The sequence below is a fragment of the Callithrix jacchus genome, chromosome 7, assembly GCF_049354715.1.
Source record: "Callithrix jacchus isolate 240 chromosome 7, calJac240_pri, whole genome shotgun sequence".
NCBI classification, from domain to species: domain Eukaryota; kingdom Metazoa; phylum Chordata; class Mammalia; order Primates; family Cebidae; genus Callithrix; species Callithrix jacchus.
Window position 1 is genome coordinate 134,744,119 of NC_133508.1, and position 18,426 is coordinate 134,762,544.

General features: G+C 33.9%; 1 protein-coding gene across 11 annotated transcripts in view; it reads left to right on the plus strand.

Annotated features, from left to right (window-relative positions):
• The window catches only part of PTBP2 (polypyrimidine tract binding protein 2), an 89,451-nt gene extending 79,049 nt beyond the window's left edge, over positions 1-10,402 (plus strand). For 3 of the 11 annotated variants that reach the window (XM_035252228.3, XM_035252220.3, XM_035252225.3), the window contains exons 9-14: positions 886-1,040; positions 2,517-2,550; positions 2,968-3,060; positions 8,221-8,437; positions 8,541-8,618; positions 8,789-10,402. In XM_035252228.3, the coding sequence (XP_035108119.1) occupies positions 886-1,040; positions 2,517-2,550; positions 2,968-3,060; positions 8,221-8,437; positions 8,541-8,618; positions 8,789-8,921 (710 nt within the window). In that variant the 3' untranslated portion in view covers positions 8,922-10,402. The remainder of the gene's footprint in view (positions 1-885; positions 1,041-2,516; positions 2,551-2,967; positions 3,061-8,220; positions 8,438-8,540; positions 8,619-8,788) is intronic. The other 8 variants (XM_035252218.3, XM_035252222.3, XM_078333072.1 and 5 more) reach the window with 3 other exon arrangements.
• The last annotated feature ends 8,024 nt before the right edge of the window (positions 10,403-18,426 follow it).

Sequence of the window (18,426 nt, forward strand, 5' to 3'; positions counted from 1 at the left end):
CCAATATTTATGAGTAATAAGCTAGTATGTAAGAATTTAAGAGATTAAAGTATTCCAAATTGATTGGTAATGGAAAAGTAGATGAAGGGTACTAACAGAAAAGGATTTTCTCTCTAGAATAAGTGACTGAAGATATGGTGACTTAAAGATAGTAGAACAACAATAAGACTGGAAACTACAACAATAAAATAAGAAGAAAATGGTAACATAGATTGGGAAAGGATAGGAAAATACTGAAACAAAATCTGTGTTGTATAGTGATGGTTTCTTGTTCATTCAACTGGGAGAGTATTGTGTTGAAGAAACTTGTATTCACTGTAATTACTTGAGTGTATAATTAAGAAGGCAAGCATATTTTGCTAAGATTTTCTTTATTTGCATGAATTAAATAACGATGAACAGAGTGATTTGTCTAGGAGTTGAAAGACTATCTTTGTTTCATAAGCTGTAATTATTTGTCTGATTTCAAGTGTGAGTTTATGAAGAAGATAGCACTTGCAGAAAAAAGTGAATTACCATTATGTCAAAGTGATACTTTTTTACATTTGACTTATTGTAAATCATGAAAGTGAATTTTCCAAGCCTGTGACTTGGAATTAAATTTTTCACGCTTTGTTTGCTTTTCCAGAGAAAATAGAGTATTATGTATTTGATATTTTAACATAATACAGGTATGTACTTTAGTTCAAATAATTAATGGTTTTGTTGAAATCAGTTATTTTTCTCTACTACACATCAGCAAACAATGTTTCTAAACACTATAAAAATTAACTTTCAGGAACCATTTGGAATGGTCAGCCGTAAGCCATGCAGCCCTCGTGCTTAAATTGGTTTTTGTAAACGACTTGTGTGTGTTTCGTAAAATATGCTTTATTTTAAAATTAGGGCTTCCTGTTGCAGCTGTTCCAGGAGCGCTGAGTCCTTTGGCTATTCCAAATGCTGCTGCAGCAGCTGCTGCAGCTGCTGCTGGCCGAGTGGGTATGCCTGGAGTCTCAGCTGGTGGCAATACAGTCCTGTTGGTTAGCAATTTAAATGAAGAGGTTAGTAAAATAATCTCTAATGTTTATTCTTTAACTCCATTTCATTTGTGAAAGTTTTTCATGTTTATTTCATTTTGCCCTTGCCTTTCTTTTTATGTACATTCATTAGTCAAAGTATTTTCTGTATGTTTCTACTTCTGAATAAATTCTACATATTGTTTAGGTAATACTTTATTTCCTTAGACAGTCATGTCTCTTTATATCTATATCTATATATGTATATTTTTTAACCTAACCTATTTTTCCTAAGAAAAATATGGTGAAGTACTATAGTTTGGCTTATCTTTTTGTTGTTCTCAAAGGCAAATGTGATCTAATTTGCAAATTTAACTGTAAAACAATTTTGCTCTTTGCCTTTTCTAATTATTTGCTTGTTCATTTCATGCTTATATGTCATTGCATTTTTTTTAAATCTTATTTTTATGTGAACTACTCTAATACATTTTTCTTTGAAGGTTCTTCCAAAGATCTTGACGAGGCACTCTTCCAGTCTTTCTTAGTAATTTTTTCTTTGCAGTTATTAGTCATTGTCTTCTAAAAATATTTTTTAACTTTATCCCCTACCCCTTCCTCCCTGACCCTCCCCCGCCCCGCCCGGTCAAATAAAATTTATTGCTAAGTTGTTTTCTTTAGTTGTACATTTTATGTCTGGTATATTTTATTTTGAATGCTATGAACGCTGGTATGAAATGTGGGAAGCTCAGTGTATCAGTTTATGATGTCTAATTTGAATATTTGTTTCATTTTTAATTGGCCTCTGTTAATATGAACATTAGCTTATTTTATCATTTAATACTATTATCATTCACAGTTCTGCATGCTAAAATGTTTGAATCAGAGTGCCTTTGTTTTTATTTTAAGACTTTTGCCTGCATTTCATAACCAGCCATGCTTATGCAGTTAAAGTTCGAAGTTTAAAATTCCTATGCATGCTTTCCTTCCCTATGTTGAGATGAAATGCTGTATTTACTCTTTGATATAGATGTACTTTACCCATATTTGTCTTGGATGACTACATTTTACTCAGTTTTTCTTGTACAGTACATAAACCATTTTCTGACCAAATTCCTGCATTTCCTATGTACTGACCTATATTTTATTTTGTTTTTGTTCCCCAATTCCTTATTTTTTTCTTCTGCATTGCTGTTTCCCTTCCCCATTTCATCCTTTTCCCTGTGTGTTCACCTTCCCTTTCCTTGTCTTTTCCCAAATGCCCATTCCCTTCCCTGTCTTATCCTTTATTTTCCTTGTCCTTGTCTTCATTCCCTGTCTCCATTCCCTATGTTCATGCTTCTGTGCTTGAACAAATGTTCCTCGGACCAACTTGCCCCAATTAACCGCCTTGAACCATGATCCATGACCACCTCACCATTCTGCGGGAACCACCCTTCGTTATGGATGATCTGTTCATCTCCGCTCTTCCTCGACTCTTCTCTCTTCTTGTCTTACGCTGCTTGCTCTTCTCTCCTTCTAAAGATGGTTACGCCCCAAAGTCTGTTTACCCTCTTCGGTATGTTATTGTTAGCACTATACTTTTATTATTGATTTGATTTTTGTTTCACCTTAATTCTTATTTGTAGCTAGCACTTTGGCTTAAAGTTGAATAGTAAATCTTTTGCTATTTTTCTTTGCTATTTAAAACTCTCCATAGACACAAAATTTGTTTTAATGCATGCTAATTTATTTTGCATGGTCTTTAATTTAATATCATTCACATAGCTTTGAGGGTTTATCAAAAATTATTCTTTTCAAAATTCACTGTTCAAAATCTTGATCTTCTTTATTCATTTGTGAGAGTGATGAGATTGAATGAGTGATCATGTTGATGTCTGAATGTTTCATTGATATGTCAGAAAAATAATCTTTAGGTGACTTTCACATAAAATTAATCCCATTTTTGGATTACCTCTCTGTGGCTCCAAAAAAGGTGTTTATGGAGATGTGCAGCGTGTGAAGATTTTGTACAATAAGAAAGACAGTGCTCTAATACAGATGGCTGATGGAAACCAGTCACAACTTGGTAAGATTACACTATGTTTTATCTGTACATCTTTAGTTCTGCTTTCAAATGCATAATGTGAATCTGTGAATAAAAATAAACCCTTTTACATCAGTAAGAAATTATTTATTTTAATGGCCAGGACTCAAAATGTCATTTTAATTTGAATAATTGTATATAATGAATGTATTTGTGTTTTTCTGCTATCCTCCTACTATTTCTCAAATGCACTCTGTTGCTCTAATAGGAAAAGATTTTAGCTTTCAAATTGTAATGGTTTCACATGAGAATTATATCATTTATATTGAAAATCAATAGTGATTTTTATTCCAGCTACTCCTTGTCATAGAAGCTAATTAAATGTTCATATAGTTCATAGAATCCTATCTAATGCCATGTTATTTTAATTCTTCTAAAGTCTTTGAGATACCAGGTTTTTACAAAATGAAAAACTTGTGCTAAAAACACTGTTGATAAACACTTTAGGAATCTTAAAAGGTACTGTAGTTAAGTTACACTTTATTTCATTACTTAGATAAATAATTGGTTATTTAAATTAAACTTACATGTCATTTGGCTTTATACATAGTCAAATACATAAATCTAAAACACACCTGCACATTCACACTAGTGATTAACTGTAAGTGCCAGGATGTTCTTAGATTTTGTTCATTGAGATTTAAGGATAGTGGTACCTCAGACTGATTGTAGTCACATTGTTAATTTGTAAATTTGCCATGTTTGATGTAAAGATGAGTGTATTTCTGCTTTTATATCCCTATTGAGACTCAGAGATGAACCACTTATTTTACTAGACCAATTTTGGTCTTTGGCGTCACTTAGAAAATTTTGAATTTCAAACAGAAAATAAGTTTGAAGTTTAGTGTTCCTTTCCAGTAGTCTTAGCAGCTCAGATGAGGTATAAACTGTCCCTCTGGCTCTTCATTTTTAAAATGGTGGTATGTGTCTTAAAGAGATATGAAAGTTCTGATCATTTCAAGATACTTAGTATATATTTTCCTCTTTCTCTGTGCACACTTCTGTACTCTGGTGGGAATAGTCTTTACTCTTGTTTTCATATATATTGTAAGTAGCATTTGACAATACTTCATAGTGAGAGTATTCTCAAATGTGTCATTTTTTCCTTAATTGTTTGAGTTATGGGTGGCATTATGTGTCATTTAAATAAGGGATACAGAGTCTTTATGGTTGATAATTACTTGTGGTAGAATTACCTCAGATCTTCTGGATAGTTTTTGTTTTATGTAAAGACTGTTTTAAGTAATATTTTAATTTTTTGCCATACTTTTAGTCTGCTTGGGCTGCCGTAACCAAAATACCAAAGACTGAGCAGATGAAACAACAAAAATTTATTTTCTCTCAAAATTTTGAGAAATAAAACTTTGGGATCTAGAAGTCCCAGATGAAACTGCCAGCAGATTGTTTCTGGTGAGGTCTCTCTTGGTTTGCAACCAGCCATTTTCCCTTTGTCTCTTCATGTGGCCTTTCCACTGTGCAAGCACATTAAGAGTCTCTTCTTCTTATAAGGACACTAGTCCTGTTGAGGCAGGGCTCCACTGTTAATGACCACATTTAACCTTAATTACCTCCTTAAAGGTCTTATTTTTAAACATTGGTGGATTAGGGGTTCAAAGGAATTTTGGGAGAACAAAATTCACTTTATAGTGCTTATATTTATAAATCATTTATGCCCAATTTTATAAGATACTGTCATTAAAGTTTTGACTTGCCTAGTAGACCTTATAATTTTTGGACTATATCTAGTGGTAATTTATTATTGCTCATTGCTGCTAGGTAAATTTTGATTTCTTAAACTGTGTGACCATAAAAATATGTACTGACAGTATCACTTTCTTTAAAACACACACTCTCTCTCGCTTTCTCTCTGCGCCACACACCAAACTCTACGGTGTACCATTGAGAACAAATAAAGGAGGCCAAAACATTTTTTTGTTTCTGGACTCTGTTCTTATTCGTTTTGGTTTTCAAGGGGACCCTTCGTGAGTATTCATTGCTTTATATTATAGGCAGATAATTAAGAGATACTCAGTAATGTTTAAATGTGAATGGAATTGTTAGAAATCTTACAGGCCATGTTTAATTGTTTTAGACCAGAGTTCTAAAAGTTGTAAACATTAAGATTTTTTAAAGATTAATACTATATAAATCATTCTTAGAGTATTATTGAGTAAATACTGTATACTTTGTAAATTCACATCTTTAAAGATAGTATATTGATCTCCAAAAATTAAAATAAATTTTAACAAAATGCTGGAGTAGTTTATTCATAGTAATATAGTTTCTCTAGTTCATGTTTTCAAGAATTATTTTTTAAATGCCACAGTTTTTATTTAATAAATAGCTGACATCTCAAAAATAAACTTAGTTCTTGTTCATAATAAGCCTTTACTTACTAAATTATATCAAAATGTTCTGTAAAGTGAGTAGAAATCATATTTATTCTGTGGTTATGATATTTGAAGAATTTTTGTATATACTGGTTTTCACTTACTCTATCATGAGTAATGAGTAATTGCTATACTTTGAGGCATTGCCGGTTTTCATAAAACAGATATCTTCTCCTCTAAAACAAAACTAAGAAAAGAGAGGGAAACAAAAAATTATACAGAGAAAAATAGGGAAAAATAAGAAATTATAGTAGAATCAAATTCTGATGCATCAGTAATGTTGAAAAATGTGAAGGAATAAATTTGTCAACTAAAATGATTGGCAGACTTGATATTTAAAAAGCTACCTAAATGCATTTTTACAAGAGACATGTAAAGCAGAAGGATATGGAAAGATTGAAAGGAAAGGGATGTAAAGAGATACTAATATTTTGGGCATATAATAAGCAAAAGAAAACTTAAATACCTTTGTTAAGATAGAGGATTGATAAAGGATTTGGTTCACTAGGAAGATGCAACAATTTATGTATATGTGTGCCTAGTGAAATAGCCTCAAAATATCTAAATAAAAAATGGATAGAACTACAGGTAAACTTGAGCAAATCTATTACAGTGGTGGATTTCAATTCACCTATCTGAATTACATGTCAAACTGACCAGAAAAAAAAAAATCAACAAAGATACAAATTATACAACACAGTTACTTGCACAGAATTGTGTCTAACAGTATGCATCCAACACAGTTTTTAAGCACATATGGAACATTTTTGAAAAATCAGTGACATACTAAACCGTAAAGCAAGCTTCAGCTAATTTCAGAGAGTATCCTACAGACCTTATTCTCTGACTATTGCACAATTAAGTCAGAATTAATAAATAACAGAAGGATACATTTAAAATATGTATCCAGAAATTTAAAACTAAGTCTCAGTATTGTATGAATCAAAAGATTTTTTTGGTTTGTTTTTGTTTTTTGAGACAGGGTCTTGCCCTGTTGCCCAGACTGGAGTGCAGTGGTGCTCTCATGGCTCGGTGCAGTCTTGACCTTCCAGGCTCCAAGCAGTCCTCCCACTTCAGCCTCCCAAGTAGCTAGGACTACAAGCACCACCGTGCCTGTCTAGACTTAAGGTTGTCAGGAAAAAAAGTTGTCTAAATAAAAAGACGCACAAACAGCTGAGCTTTGAGATAATGGAAGGAAGGAATAAGAAAATAAAAAATCCCAGGCATAGTAACTGTATACAGAACAGATGAATGACCGAGCAATGGGATTAAAATAAAACAAAATAGCCAAATAATAGCTACCTCAGGAAGTAGCCAGGTAATGGGAGAGATTCTAGCCAGATGATTGCTGACAATAGGATCGGAAGTGATCTAAAGGGGAAGGGAAATGATGTTAATTAGAATACCAGAGTTTTTAAGTAAAAAAGAAAACAAAAGCTTTGTCAAAAACTGGAATTAGGGAAGTAAGTTCAATATCTTGTAGTTATAATAAGAAAAATAAATTAAGGAAGTTATAAAGTAAGAATTTATTTTTGTTTTCTGAATGGTACCTCATATTTTGACAGCATTATCCTTTTCAGATCTGTTTTGTATTTAATTGGCTTATTTATACATTTAAATATGAGATTTGTGGATTTAACAAATTCTTTGAATCTTCTGTGTCAGAATGTATATGCTGTAGTATACCATTTAAAGTAGAAACTCATTGAAAGTGGATGTTCTATTCTCAATTTCCTAATCTTCCACATTTAGCTCTACTGTTAATACTTTGATGTTTTTACCTAGTTGATTATAGTCATTTAGACCTTTGGCTTAGCCAAAGTGCAGGACGTATTAGAAATGGTCTTTTTAGTTATTGTGACTGGTGAATAAAACATATTATAATGGTTTCTAGTATCGGACCAGTTCATTTAGTTTAAAAATGACCCGGCAGCTATGTCAAGAAATAGTCTTATAATGTTCTGTGTTCACACACTGCACTATGTCCTGGGATAGAGACAAAGGTTAGGATTTTGTATATTTGCATTATCCCAGTTGAGTTTCCCAAATCTGAAATACTTCAATGAGCATTTCCCTTGAACATAATGTTGGCACTCATTTTTGGATTTTGGAACATTTCAGATTTTGGATTTCTGTGTTAAGGATACTCAACCTGTACAGACTGGGAAAGGTACAAGCCATGTTAAATAATGAGTTTAGACTTTGTCCTTAAGGGTTTTAAGTAGGTATTGACATGATCAGATTTGTAATATACGAAGGTCATCCTGCTGCTATATAGAAAATGGATTGGAAAAAAGAATTATCCAACAGGAAGACAAATGAGGAGACGGAGTTATCCAGATAAAAAATAATGGCAGTGAAAAGTAGAGAAATAGAACATGAATTTGAGAGATAATTAAGAAGAAGACTGTCACAGGATTTAGCAATTAGGATGTGGAACAGGAGGGAGAAAAAGAGCTAGGGATTATTATTAAGTTTCTTCCTTGTGTAGCTAACTGTATGATTTATCAGCAGGATTGTTGAGGAAGATAGTTATTCATGATCTGAATTATCATTCTTTGAAAGTAGCTGGCTTTTTTGCTAGAATGCCTTATCTAGTACAAATGAAAATACACTTAGGTCTTGTCACCAATGGCTATGGTAAATTGGTAATTTATTTTAAAATCATTAGAAAATTCAAATTTTTAAACTGTTACTTTATTTTTGTTTTGAGGTTTGATATTGTTTGTTAATATACACCTTTTTTTTATAGCTATGAACCATCTTAATGGACAGAAAATGTATGGAAAAATTATTCGTGTTACTCTGTCCAAACATCAGACTGTACAACTACCTCGAGAGGGACTTGATGATCAAGGGCTAACAAAAGATTTTGGTAATTCCCCATTGCATCGTTTTAAGAAACCTGGATCCAAAAATTTTCAAAACATTTTTCCTCCTTCTGCAACCCTTCACCTATCTAATATCCCGTAAGTATATAAGCTAGAGTGTATTAAGGAGATATATTCTATTTTGATAAAATATGAAATTTATTATTAATCTTTACTTTTTCTTTCCATTCAATCTTCCTAGTCCATCAGTAGCAGAAGAGGATCTACGAACACTGTTTGCTAACACTGGGGGCACGGTGAAAGCATTTAAGTTTTTTCAGTAAGCAAGCTTCCTTACCTTTAAATTAGTGACCTGATAAAAGTTTTCTTTAAGGAGTTTTTATTCTTTTTGTTTATAAAAATGTTTTATTCTGGAATGGCCGAAATTCAAATAGTTAATAAGCCCTTCCTTATTTTTATGAAGTATCTAATTTTATAATTTTGTTTCAGAAGAGATCACAAAATGGCTCTTCTTCAGATGGCAACAGTGGAAGAAGCTATTCAAGCCTTGATTGATCTTCATAATTATAACCTTGGAGAAAACCATCATCTGAGAGTGTCTTTCTCTAAGTCAACAATTTAAAAAGGGGAAGATGAAGATCGGGGGTGAATCACATTGTTCAGTGTCATCACCTATTGACTGTTCAGAAAAGTGGGGACCAGAGTTTGATTTTTTTTTTCTGTTTTTTGGGGTTTCCTTTTTTTTTTTTTTTCCTCCCATGCTGTTATCATTCCTTGGTTATAAAATGAAATGGCATATGTAAAGGCAGAGTTATCAACTGCTATATTTCATCTGTTCTATAGGGAAGCCATTTTTGTCTGTTTAAAATTTCAGTTTAATTTTGCTTTTTTTTTTTTTTTTTTTTTTTTCCAACTTAGTTGACATACGTGCCTTAAAAAGGAAAACTAGTGTTGCTATTGTGCATTTACTAGAAAAAAGGAATTGGTTGTTTAGGGCACACTGTTATATGGGAATTTAAATATGTTTAGGCAGGGGTGTGTAAAAAGGTTAAGTTTTTGTTTCTCCTGCTTGAAACTTATTTTGAATTATTGGCTTGTCACCTTTTTTTCTATTTACTCAAATAAGATACATGATATTGAAAGAATAAAGCAGCATTTTTAGTTTTTACTACCTTAGGCTTTATTGCTTTAAAAAAACATTGGCCTTTTGTATCTCACAATTCTGGTCTAGATTCAGTTATGAATGTAGGCATTAGTTAAAATTAACAAGATGCAGAGTATTAATTTCTTAAAACAACAAAGTGATTTCTGTAAGTTTGAGCCCTATGTGGAAAGCATTGTGGAATCTTAACCTTTTTGTACACACTCTTGTGGGACGTATCATATAAATGTCAGCACTAAGTAATGTCTTGTTTGTGGCTGAATATTTTTCGTAGATGTTTTTGAAGTTGACATGACTTATGTGCATTTAAATATATATTGCCATCCTTAGTTTGTAATTAAGATTTGGAATATGGTTGTGGATTTCTGAGCATGTGCAGACTGGTCTAGCTAGTTCAGGAACTGGTGCATGTATTTTTCAAAGATAAAGAAAGTGTACTGCGAAAATATGCAGGAAGATTAATTTTGTGGCAGTTTTCTAAAACTGACAACCAGGTGGGACCAAAGTTTATGTGCCTTTAGTCTTAATTTACCTTGCATTGTAATATTCAGTTTTAATAAATCTTCAAAATATTTTGTATTTAGGAATAGATCTGACTTTAATAAAAACATGGCTCAGAATCTACAGGTCAAATTAATTTGAACAGTTCTTGTCAATCTGAATTGTTGATTCTGTTTAAATGACCAATACTTTTTGAAATTGATGTACTTAGTTTCAAGATTCATAGATTCTGTTATCTATGTAGACAGAATGGTCATGTATATTTTCTATTAGTTGAGTTTTTACATCTTTAGAAATGTAAAATTCAGTATAGTTTGAAAGCGGCACAATTAAAAATTAATTTTCTAACAAAGTTGGGAGGTTTGATGGTTGTTTAATTTCATTTTGTGTGTACTCTGCTTACCTCTGTAGCATGCTCAATAAACACTTCTGTAGCTCTATATTCACCTTTTCTGTCTTTCTCTGCTGCCTTTTCTCTCTCCTCTTCTTTGTTTTCACTCCACTGTGCTTCTGAATTCATGTTTATTCTCTGCCAGGGTGGGAAAGGAGTAATAATACTACAATTCTATGGCTTTATACCATAAATAAATCTAGATGCTGTGAAAATACACCAGCTGGTTTTTATTTTAATTTAAATGATGGTAACTGCTTTTCAGGAGGACACATATTAAACATTTCCCACCCTGTTATAATCTACTGCTTTAAAGACATAACTTTTATTGTAGCTTGTTAATTCTATCTCTTTTGTTGTTGTTGTTTTTCTTTTCCAGTAGATTTATGCACTAATAGATCTTTTGGATTTGCCATGCTCTCTTGCTGCAGTTTCATCTTTCATCTTTTGTGTCTGCTAAAGATTTCTTACTAATCTTAGACTACCTTGTGAGTTAGTTAACAAAAAGAACTTGATGTTACTGGGAAGAAAGAGCAATATATCATCTGCTTTTGTTTTGGGTGGCAAGGATGATATACATTCAGGTGTTTAAAGACTTAAAGAGTAATTTGCATTTAACAACTAAAGAGTTACTACTTTCATTTCTTAAACAGTTACAATTAGGGTGCTATTTATATTTAAAATACTTTGGTCACTTTTTCTAAACAGATATATTGGTATCAAATAACTTTGAAGTTATTTATGTTCCTTAGGTTTGTTCTGTTATAAAATATCCCACACTTATGCAAAACTTACACAGAAGATAAAAAGTAAATGAAGAAATAAAATATATGTAAATGTACTATACTTAATACAGTAATTCAGTCACCTCCAAGAAAGAAGAATATAGTAAGTAAATTTTGTTTACACTGGTGTCACTGTTGTCATCTGAAGAAGACCCATTAGAGTCAACAGTTTGGCATGATTTGGAAGCTAGGTGATCCTTGTTTTTTTCTTAAAATAACATTGTAGCACAGAGGAACTCGTAACATTAGATATTTCTAAAGTCTTAAAAACCAATACCATGGTTAGTGAACAGTAATTGAACAAAGATTCTCAAGGTGAAGTTTTTCTTAGTAATTAGTGGTGGTGGTTATAGTATTTGAAAGTAGGTTCTGTCACCTTTTCAGGCAGTTCATTGTGGGTGGGATTGCCTGGGGAAGGAGAAACCGAGTCCTGAGCTGTGTCTGTGAACTGAGTTTGCTCCAGTGCTAAGCTGGTGAGAGTTCCCAGTCTTCCTAGTGGGAGATCACCGGAAACCAGCTCTTCCTGCCTAAGGCAGATCTATACTGTCTTACAGCATGCCCCAGTACAGCCTTCCTTCCAAAGCACCAAGTCAGTAAAGGTGAATTTTGATGTTCTAGAATGTTTTTAATTCCGTACATTAACCCAGGCCTTGGCATATAGTGAATTGCTTATTAAAAGGTAAAAATATCAGCTTCAGTACTCTGTCCCTCTTAGAGTGAACTAGCTAACAATGAAGTATTCTTAGGACTCAGCTGCTTTGTTAATAGAGGTCTTAACTTGAATATTTAGAAATGACTTTATCAGAGAGAAAAATGACTTTTTGATCTTAAAAATGTATTTGGAACTGGATTTTAAAGCAGGTATTTAGGGAAGAGATTCCTATGGTTTATAGTTAATATTAGCATTTGAAAGCAACTAAGAAAATTTTTGCTTAACCAGGAAGTGTAATGAATCATTGTATTAGAGATTAAATTTTCACTTTGGAGGCACCTTAGCCCCTAGAGTTAAGGCTAGTCGAGTGAAATTATGGTGATTAGCTTAATTCGTTCATGTACATCTATTTGGATCACCATATAATTAGTGGGGAAAGGACAAATCACTTTTCAGAGCCTCAGTATTGTTTGTAAAATGGAGGCAGTAAATTCTGCTCTGCTCACCTCACAGGATTATTAAGAGGTTCAAATAGGATAAGTGAAGGAATGCTGTGCAATTAGTAAACTGTTATGCCAGAGATCCCAGACTACCAGATTTGCCCACAGTAAACTTCATTATCCACAATACATGTTACCCTAATAGGTCTTCTTGCTACAAAGAAATGTTAATGTTTTAAAATTATTTAAATAGTAGTTTCATAAAGCAAAAATATGTGAAATGCAGTTATAGAGAGCATCCCAAAGCCAAATGAAAAGAAACTATGGATTTAGCTTTATATTTTCTTTGTGAACTTGATAGCCCAATTATAAAATGCACATATTTATATTTAATTATAGACTGCACTTACAATGAGATTTCATATGTATAAAAAAGTTGCTGTGAAACTTAGAGGTAATTCTAACACAGGAATTTCAAGGCTTAAGAAGAAAGATGACATATTCTCATGAGCAGCTCTGAACTTCAAACAGGATTTTCTGGCTGCCTTAATATATTTAAATGGAGCCTAAATCCGAAAACTTTTTTTAATTCAGAAGAAAGTACAGAACTAAGTTAAACTAAATATACTAGAAAATTTGATGGCAAGAATTCAGCAGAAAGTCGGTTTTTGTTGTTGTTTTTTTGAAGTGGAGTCTCGCTCTGTCACCCAAACTAGAGTGCAGTGGTGCAACCTCCGCCTCCCTGGTTCATGTGATTTCTCTGCCTCAACCTCCCAGGTAGCTGGGATTACAGGCGCCCAGCTCCACGCCCAGCTGATTTTTTTTTATTTTTAGTAGAGCTGGGGGGTTTCACCATCTTGGCCAGGCTGATGTTGAACTCCTGACCTGGTGATCCACCCGTCTCAGCCTCCCTAAGTATTGGGATTACAGGCGTGAGCCACTGCCCATCCTCAAAGTCTTAATTTTAAACCGTTATATTCACTGGTTATCCAAAACCAGTTATTGTTATTTTGAATAGTTTCCTTTTAAATTTTTTAGTTTTGGATTTTGCAAATAAAAGTGTACACTTTAAAGTTATAGAGTATTAGATTATTCACATTCACATTAAAACCAAAATGAAGTGTTTAAATACATGGAAAAATAAAAAATAAATAAAACTATGACGAACACCTATTCACTTCACTAAACTATATCACCACCTAACATTTTCTGTGTTTTAAATGCAATTCTGTGGCAAATTAGTATCACCTAGGAGTTTATTAGAAATTCAGAATCTCTGGCCTTGCTGAATCTACATTTTGGCAAGATTCGCAGATGAATCCATTTGAACGTAAGTTGGAGAAGCACTCTTGATAAGACACATTTTTTCAGTTCTGTAAAAATGAGCTTCAGAGTTTGTGATTTCCTGAGTGAAAATTATTAGTAATTTTAAGTTATGCAGATATATAGTTAATAACACTAAGAAATAATTGAACTGAAAAGGAACCCAGATATCTAGTTTTAACCTCTTGTTTTAAAGAGAAACAGTTCTAGAGATCAAATGAATAATTTAGCAACATATTTATTGTAACTTACCTGTAGTTAGAATTCAAGTCCCTGGGTTTCCAATCCAGTCTTCAATGTATTACACTGATCAAAAGAAATAGAGGCCTCCTATTATTCATAAATTTAAATGATTATGTACAAGTAAATAGCTTATGATAGAAATCAGTAAGATTAGTATTAACGGTCAAATTTAGTCTGACAGGGAAGGACTTTCCACGTGAATTGATTTTTTTAATAGACAACAAATTAATACTCTTAATCCCTTATTTGGTTATTGCATCTTGTGGTTTAATAAAATGATACTCGGGTCAATTTGGTAAATAGACAGCTTTTCTATTCACTTAATGCTTCCTCAATCACTTTCTCTACTATTGCATAGTACAGTCTAACCATTGAAATGCCTAAGCCTTACTGAATGATGACTCTCATATTCTCTCTCAGAGCTGTACTATAAATATACATTTACCTGTGCAAAGTATGGCTTCAGGTGCTATTCCCCATAACCTTAGCAAAATTTAAAAATATGGCTAGCAATTTTCACTATTGTCATGTCTTACTATTTCCTGCTTACCACCCCCATTTGTCTCTAAACCTTGTGGCCGCATTAGCTGTCCATCACGTAACACTGTTTATTTCTTTTTCTTCCATCATTCTCTTCTTTGCAACTAAATGTCTTAGACTTTTTATAACCATAATCAACCAGTTAATTATTTTTTATTTGTGGTTAATGACAAATAATAGTGCGTTTTATGTACTATTCATGTGTTTTGCTATTTTTGTCTAGTTCAGCTCAAAATCTCCCTGCTCACCGCCCGTGTGTGTGTGTGTGTGTGTGTGTGTGTGTGTGTGTGTGTATGTAGTGCTTGTTTTTTTGTTTTGTTTTGCTTTTAACTTCTGGGACTGCAGTGGTTTCAGATGGTTGAAATCACTAGTAGTCTTTAGAAACTTGAAGCATTCATGTATTTATTAGTGGTATGTGCAACTAAGGTGGAAAGAAATTGGTGAAGAATTATAGTTAAAGAGCTCCTTTAAAAAGGAGATCTGTAGAGGCCGGGCGCGGTGGCTCACGCCTGTAATCCCAGCACTTTGGGAGGCCGAGGTGGGTGGATCACGAGGTCAAGAGATCGAGACCATCCTGGTCAACATGGTGAAACCCCATCTCTACTAAAAATACACTCATCCACATCTGGTGCTAATAACTTCCCATCCTATTTTAGATAGCTGTTTTCAACACATCTGACACCCTCTTTTTTTCAAGCAAACTTCAGGTCTTTTTCAAGATAAAGTCATTTATAGTAGTATTTATGTATTTCTTAACCATTTAACATGTAAAACTGTGCTGCCTTTTAAGACATTTTTGTTGTTGTCACTGATGAAGATTTTTAGTGTTGTGCCCTAACCTTATTTTCCTCATAAGTCCTGTAGTTTTTATTGTATGGTTTTGCATAGTGTGGCAATTCTTGAAAATGCTTGTGTTATAGTACAACTGACTTAGTACTTTAAAATAGCTTTTAGTCTGACTCACATTATGACAGTATACAGTATAGCAAAATAAGGACATCAGGGAACATGAGGCTGAGCATATCACCATGTACTAATGGTAGCCTTAGCAAGGCCCTTCATTTATTTGAGTCCATTTTCTCATCTGTAAAATGGAGGTGATGATAGCACATGTCTTTCTGTCTTGTGTTATTTGTAGTTTCAAATAAGATAACTTAGGAAATATCAAATGCTGTAGAAATGAAGGGTTGGAAATATCTGTAGTGGTACAAAAATCACCTTTTGGGACAATTTTAAGGTGAGATAATTATGAGACATTTTTTGACCTCAAAGTCTTTGCTCTTTTCTCTCTACACCATTGTGAATAACACAGTGTACATAAATCGAGATTAATTTATTACCTCGACTTTCCATTTTTGTTTTGAAAAGCAATTAATTTAGTTTAATTTTTTAAATCTATAAAGTTTAAACTGTAGGAGTGTACCTGCAGTTAACTTTATACAGTTAAGAAGAGATTGGTTTCAGTTTTAGAGTTTATTTGCGCCCCCCCCCCCCCCCCCCGCCTTTTTTTAAGACAGTCTTGTTCTGTCACCCAGGCTGGAGTGTAGTGGCGTGATTTCGGCTCACTGCAACCTCCACCTTCTGGGTTCAGGCAATTCTCCTTCCTCAGCCTTCTGAGTAGCTGGGATTACAGGCACCCGCCACCACGCCCAGCTATTTTCTGTATTTTTAGTAGAGACAGGGTTTCACCATGTTGGCCAGGCTGGTTTCGAACTCCTGAACTCAAGTGGTCCACTTGCCTTGGCCTCCCAAAGTGCTGGGACTACAGGTGTGGGACACGACGCCTAGCCTACTTCCTAACATTTAACCTCTTACGAGTCTTAATTCTTGTGTTCAACATCAACACCTGCTAACTATGTGCCAACTTAGATGCTGTGGATGAAATATAGGTTAGTGCAAAAGTAATTGTGATTTTTGCCATTAAAATTACGAAAACCACAATTACTTTTGCACCAACCTAAATAACTAAAACACAGTATCCTATCATGGCGATTTCAGTTCAGTGTGAGATAAGTAAACAATTATATGGTTTGATAAGTTTTCTGGAGGAACTTTTGGGAGTTAGGAAAGGATTCTTGAAGGTAGTTGTATTACCTGGCTTTGAGGTAAGTGTGGAAGACGCAACGGAAACAACAGTTTGTTTAAAGGGGGCAGAGGGAAAGGACCAGAATCAAGATTACAGCACCCTGGAGAAAGTTCAGCATGGCTAGGTCCTGAATTATGAGACAAGGAACAAATAGAGAAATATGTTTGGATAGAAAGGTCAGATTATGTGCTATGCTAAGGTGTTTAGACTTTACTAGGGTTTCTAAACACAATTCCTGGACTTAGTAGAAGGGACAGCGTTGATGTGACAAAACTAGTGAATTTGTTATGTTCATTAAAGTATCACTTTTGAATTGATTTTGTTTTTATAATTCCAAAAAATTATACAAATAAGTTTATTTGAACTTACCCATCTAAAAACTGTACACATAACTTGATACTAGATTCTTTTAAAAAATACAAGATTAAGAATTCCAAAAGAATCTTGTTGAATACCCTAAAAGAAAGACCCTTACTTGTTAAAGCTGAGTTATACTTTGGCAGTTTGAACCCATGGCCATGCTCCTTTGTGTGATAAAGATTAGGTAAAACCATGGAAGAAACATGCATGTTTTTGAATTGTCTTTCCTTGGTAACTTGAAGTATTTTTTTTTTTTTTTTGAGACAGAGTTTCGCTCTTGTTACCCAGGCTGGAGTGCAATGGCACGATCTCGGCTCACCGCAACCTCCGCCTCCTGGGTTCAGGCAATTCTCCTGCCTCAGCCTCCTGAGTAGCTGGGATTACAGGCACGCGCCACCATGCCCAGCTAATTTTTTGTATTTTTAGTAGAGACGGGGTTTCACCATGTTGACCAGGATGGTCTCGATCTCTTGACCTCATGATCCACCCACCTCGGCCTCCCAAAGTGCTGGGATTACAGGCTTGAGCCACCGCGCCCGGCCACTTGAAGTATTTTTTTAATGAAAAATGAATATATCATTAGAAAACTGCAAAACATAAAGCTTGTAAGTTGTAAGACTTGAATCTTTTTTTTTTGAGACGGAGTCTTGCTCTGTCACCCAGGCAACAATTATATTTTTTAGATAATTTGAGTAGAATTATACATGCAATATATTCTTGAGTTTGTGACCACACACAAAAACAGATTAATGATTGAAAATTCACCATACATTACTACCTATGTCTCTCCATCTGCTCTACTTCAATTTATTTTGTATGTAAGAGTCATTTGTAATTGAGTTTAACTTTTTTTTTTCTTGAGATAGGGTCTCACCCTGTCACCCAGGTTGGAGTGTAGTGGCACCATCACAGCTCACTGCAACCTCAACCTCCCAAGGTCAATAGATTTCCCACTTCAGTCACCACAGGCATGCATCACCGTGTCTGGGTAGTTTTTCTATTTTTTTTATTTTTTTTGGTAGAGATGAGGTTTTGCTGTGTTACCCAGGCAGGTCTCAAACTTGGGCTCAAGCTATCTGCCTGCCTGGGCCTCCCAAAGTGCTGGCATTACATGTGTGAGCCACCACACCCAGCCATGAAAATTGTTTTAAATCAAGTGAACAAAATGTCTATGGGAAGATTTAGCTTTACGATAGATACATATGTTTTCCCAAAAATAATTGTGTTCGTGTTTCACTGAAATCACTATAACCTAGAAATCTAGGTTACCAATATCAGTCTCCTTCAGGTTTTTTCCCTTTCTGTGTCTTTCTTTTTACTAATCAGTCATTACTGGGATGACTTAAGGAGTTGATATCTTAGGTCAAATTCCAATTTAGAAACTCCAAAAACCTGTCAACTTTTGACACATACTTTAAATGAATTGTTATTGAGTAGATGTAATTAAGTTGTAATTGGTTTAATAGTGTTTGACCTATCCAAGCAGATAAAAGAACTCTCAGTTTATTCAATCTATACTTTAAATATTTACTTCATAAATCTCAGACCCTCTTCGTCTAGCACATGTCCCTAATAAATGAAAAAGAAGTGGCAAAGTTCGTCCAAATTTTGTTTTCACTTGTCATCTATTTTCACTAAATTGAA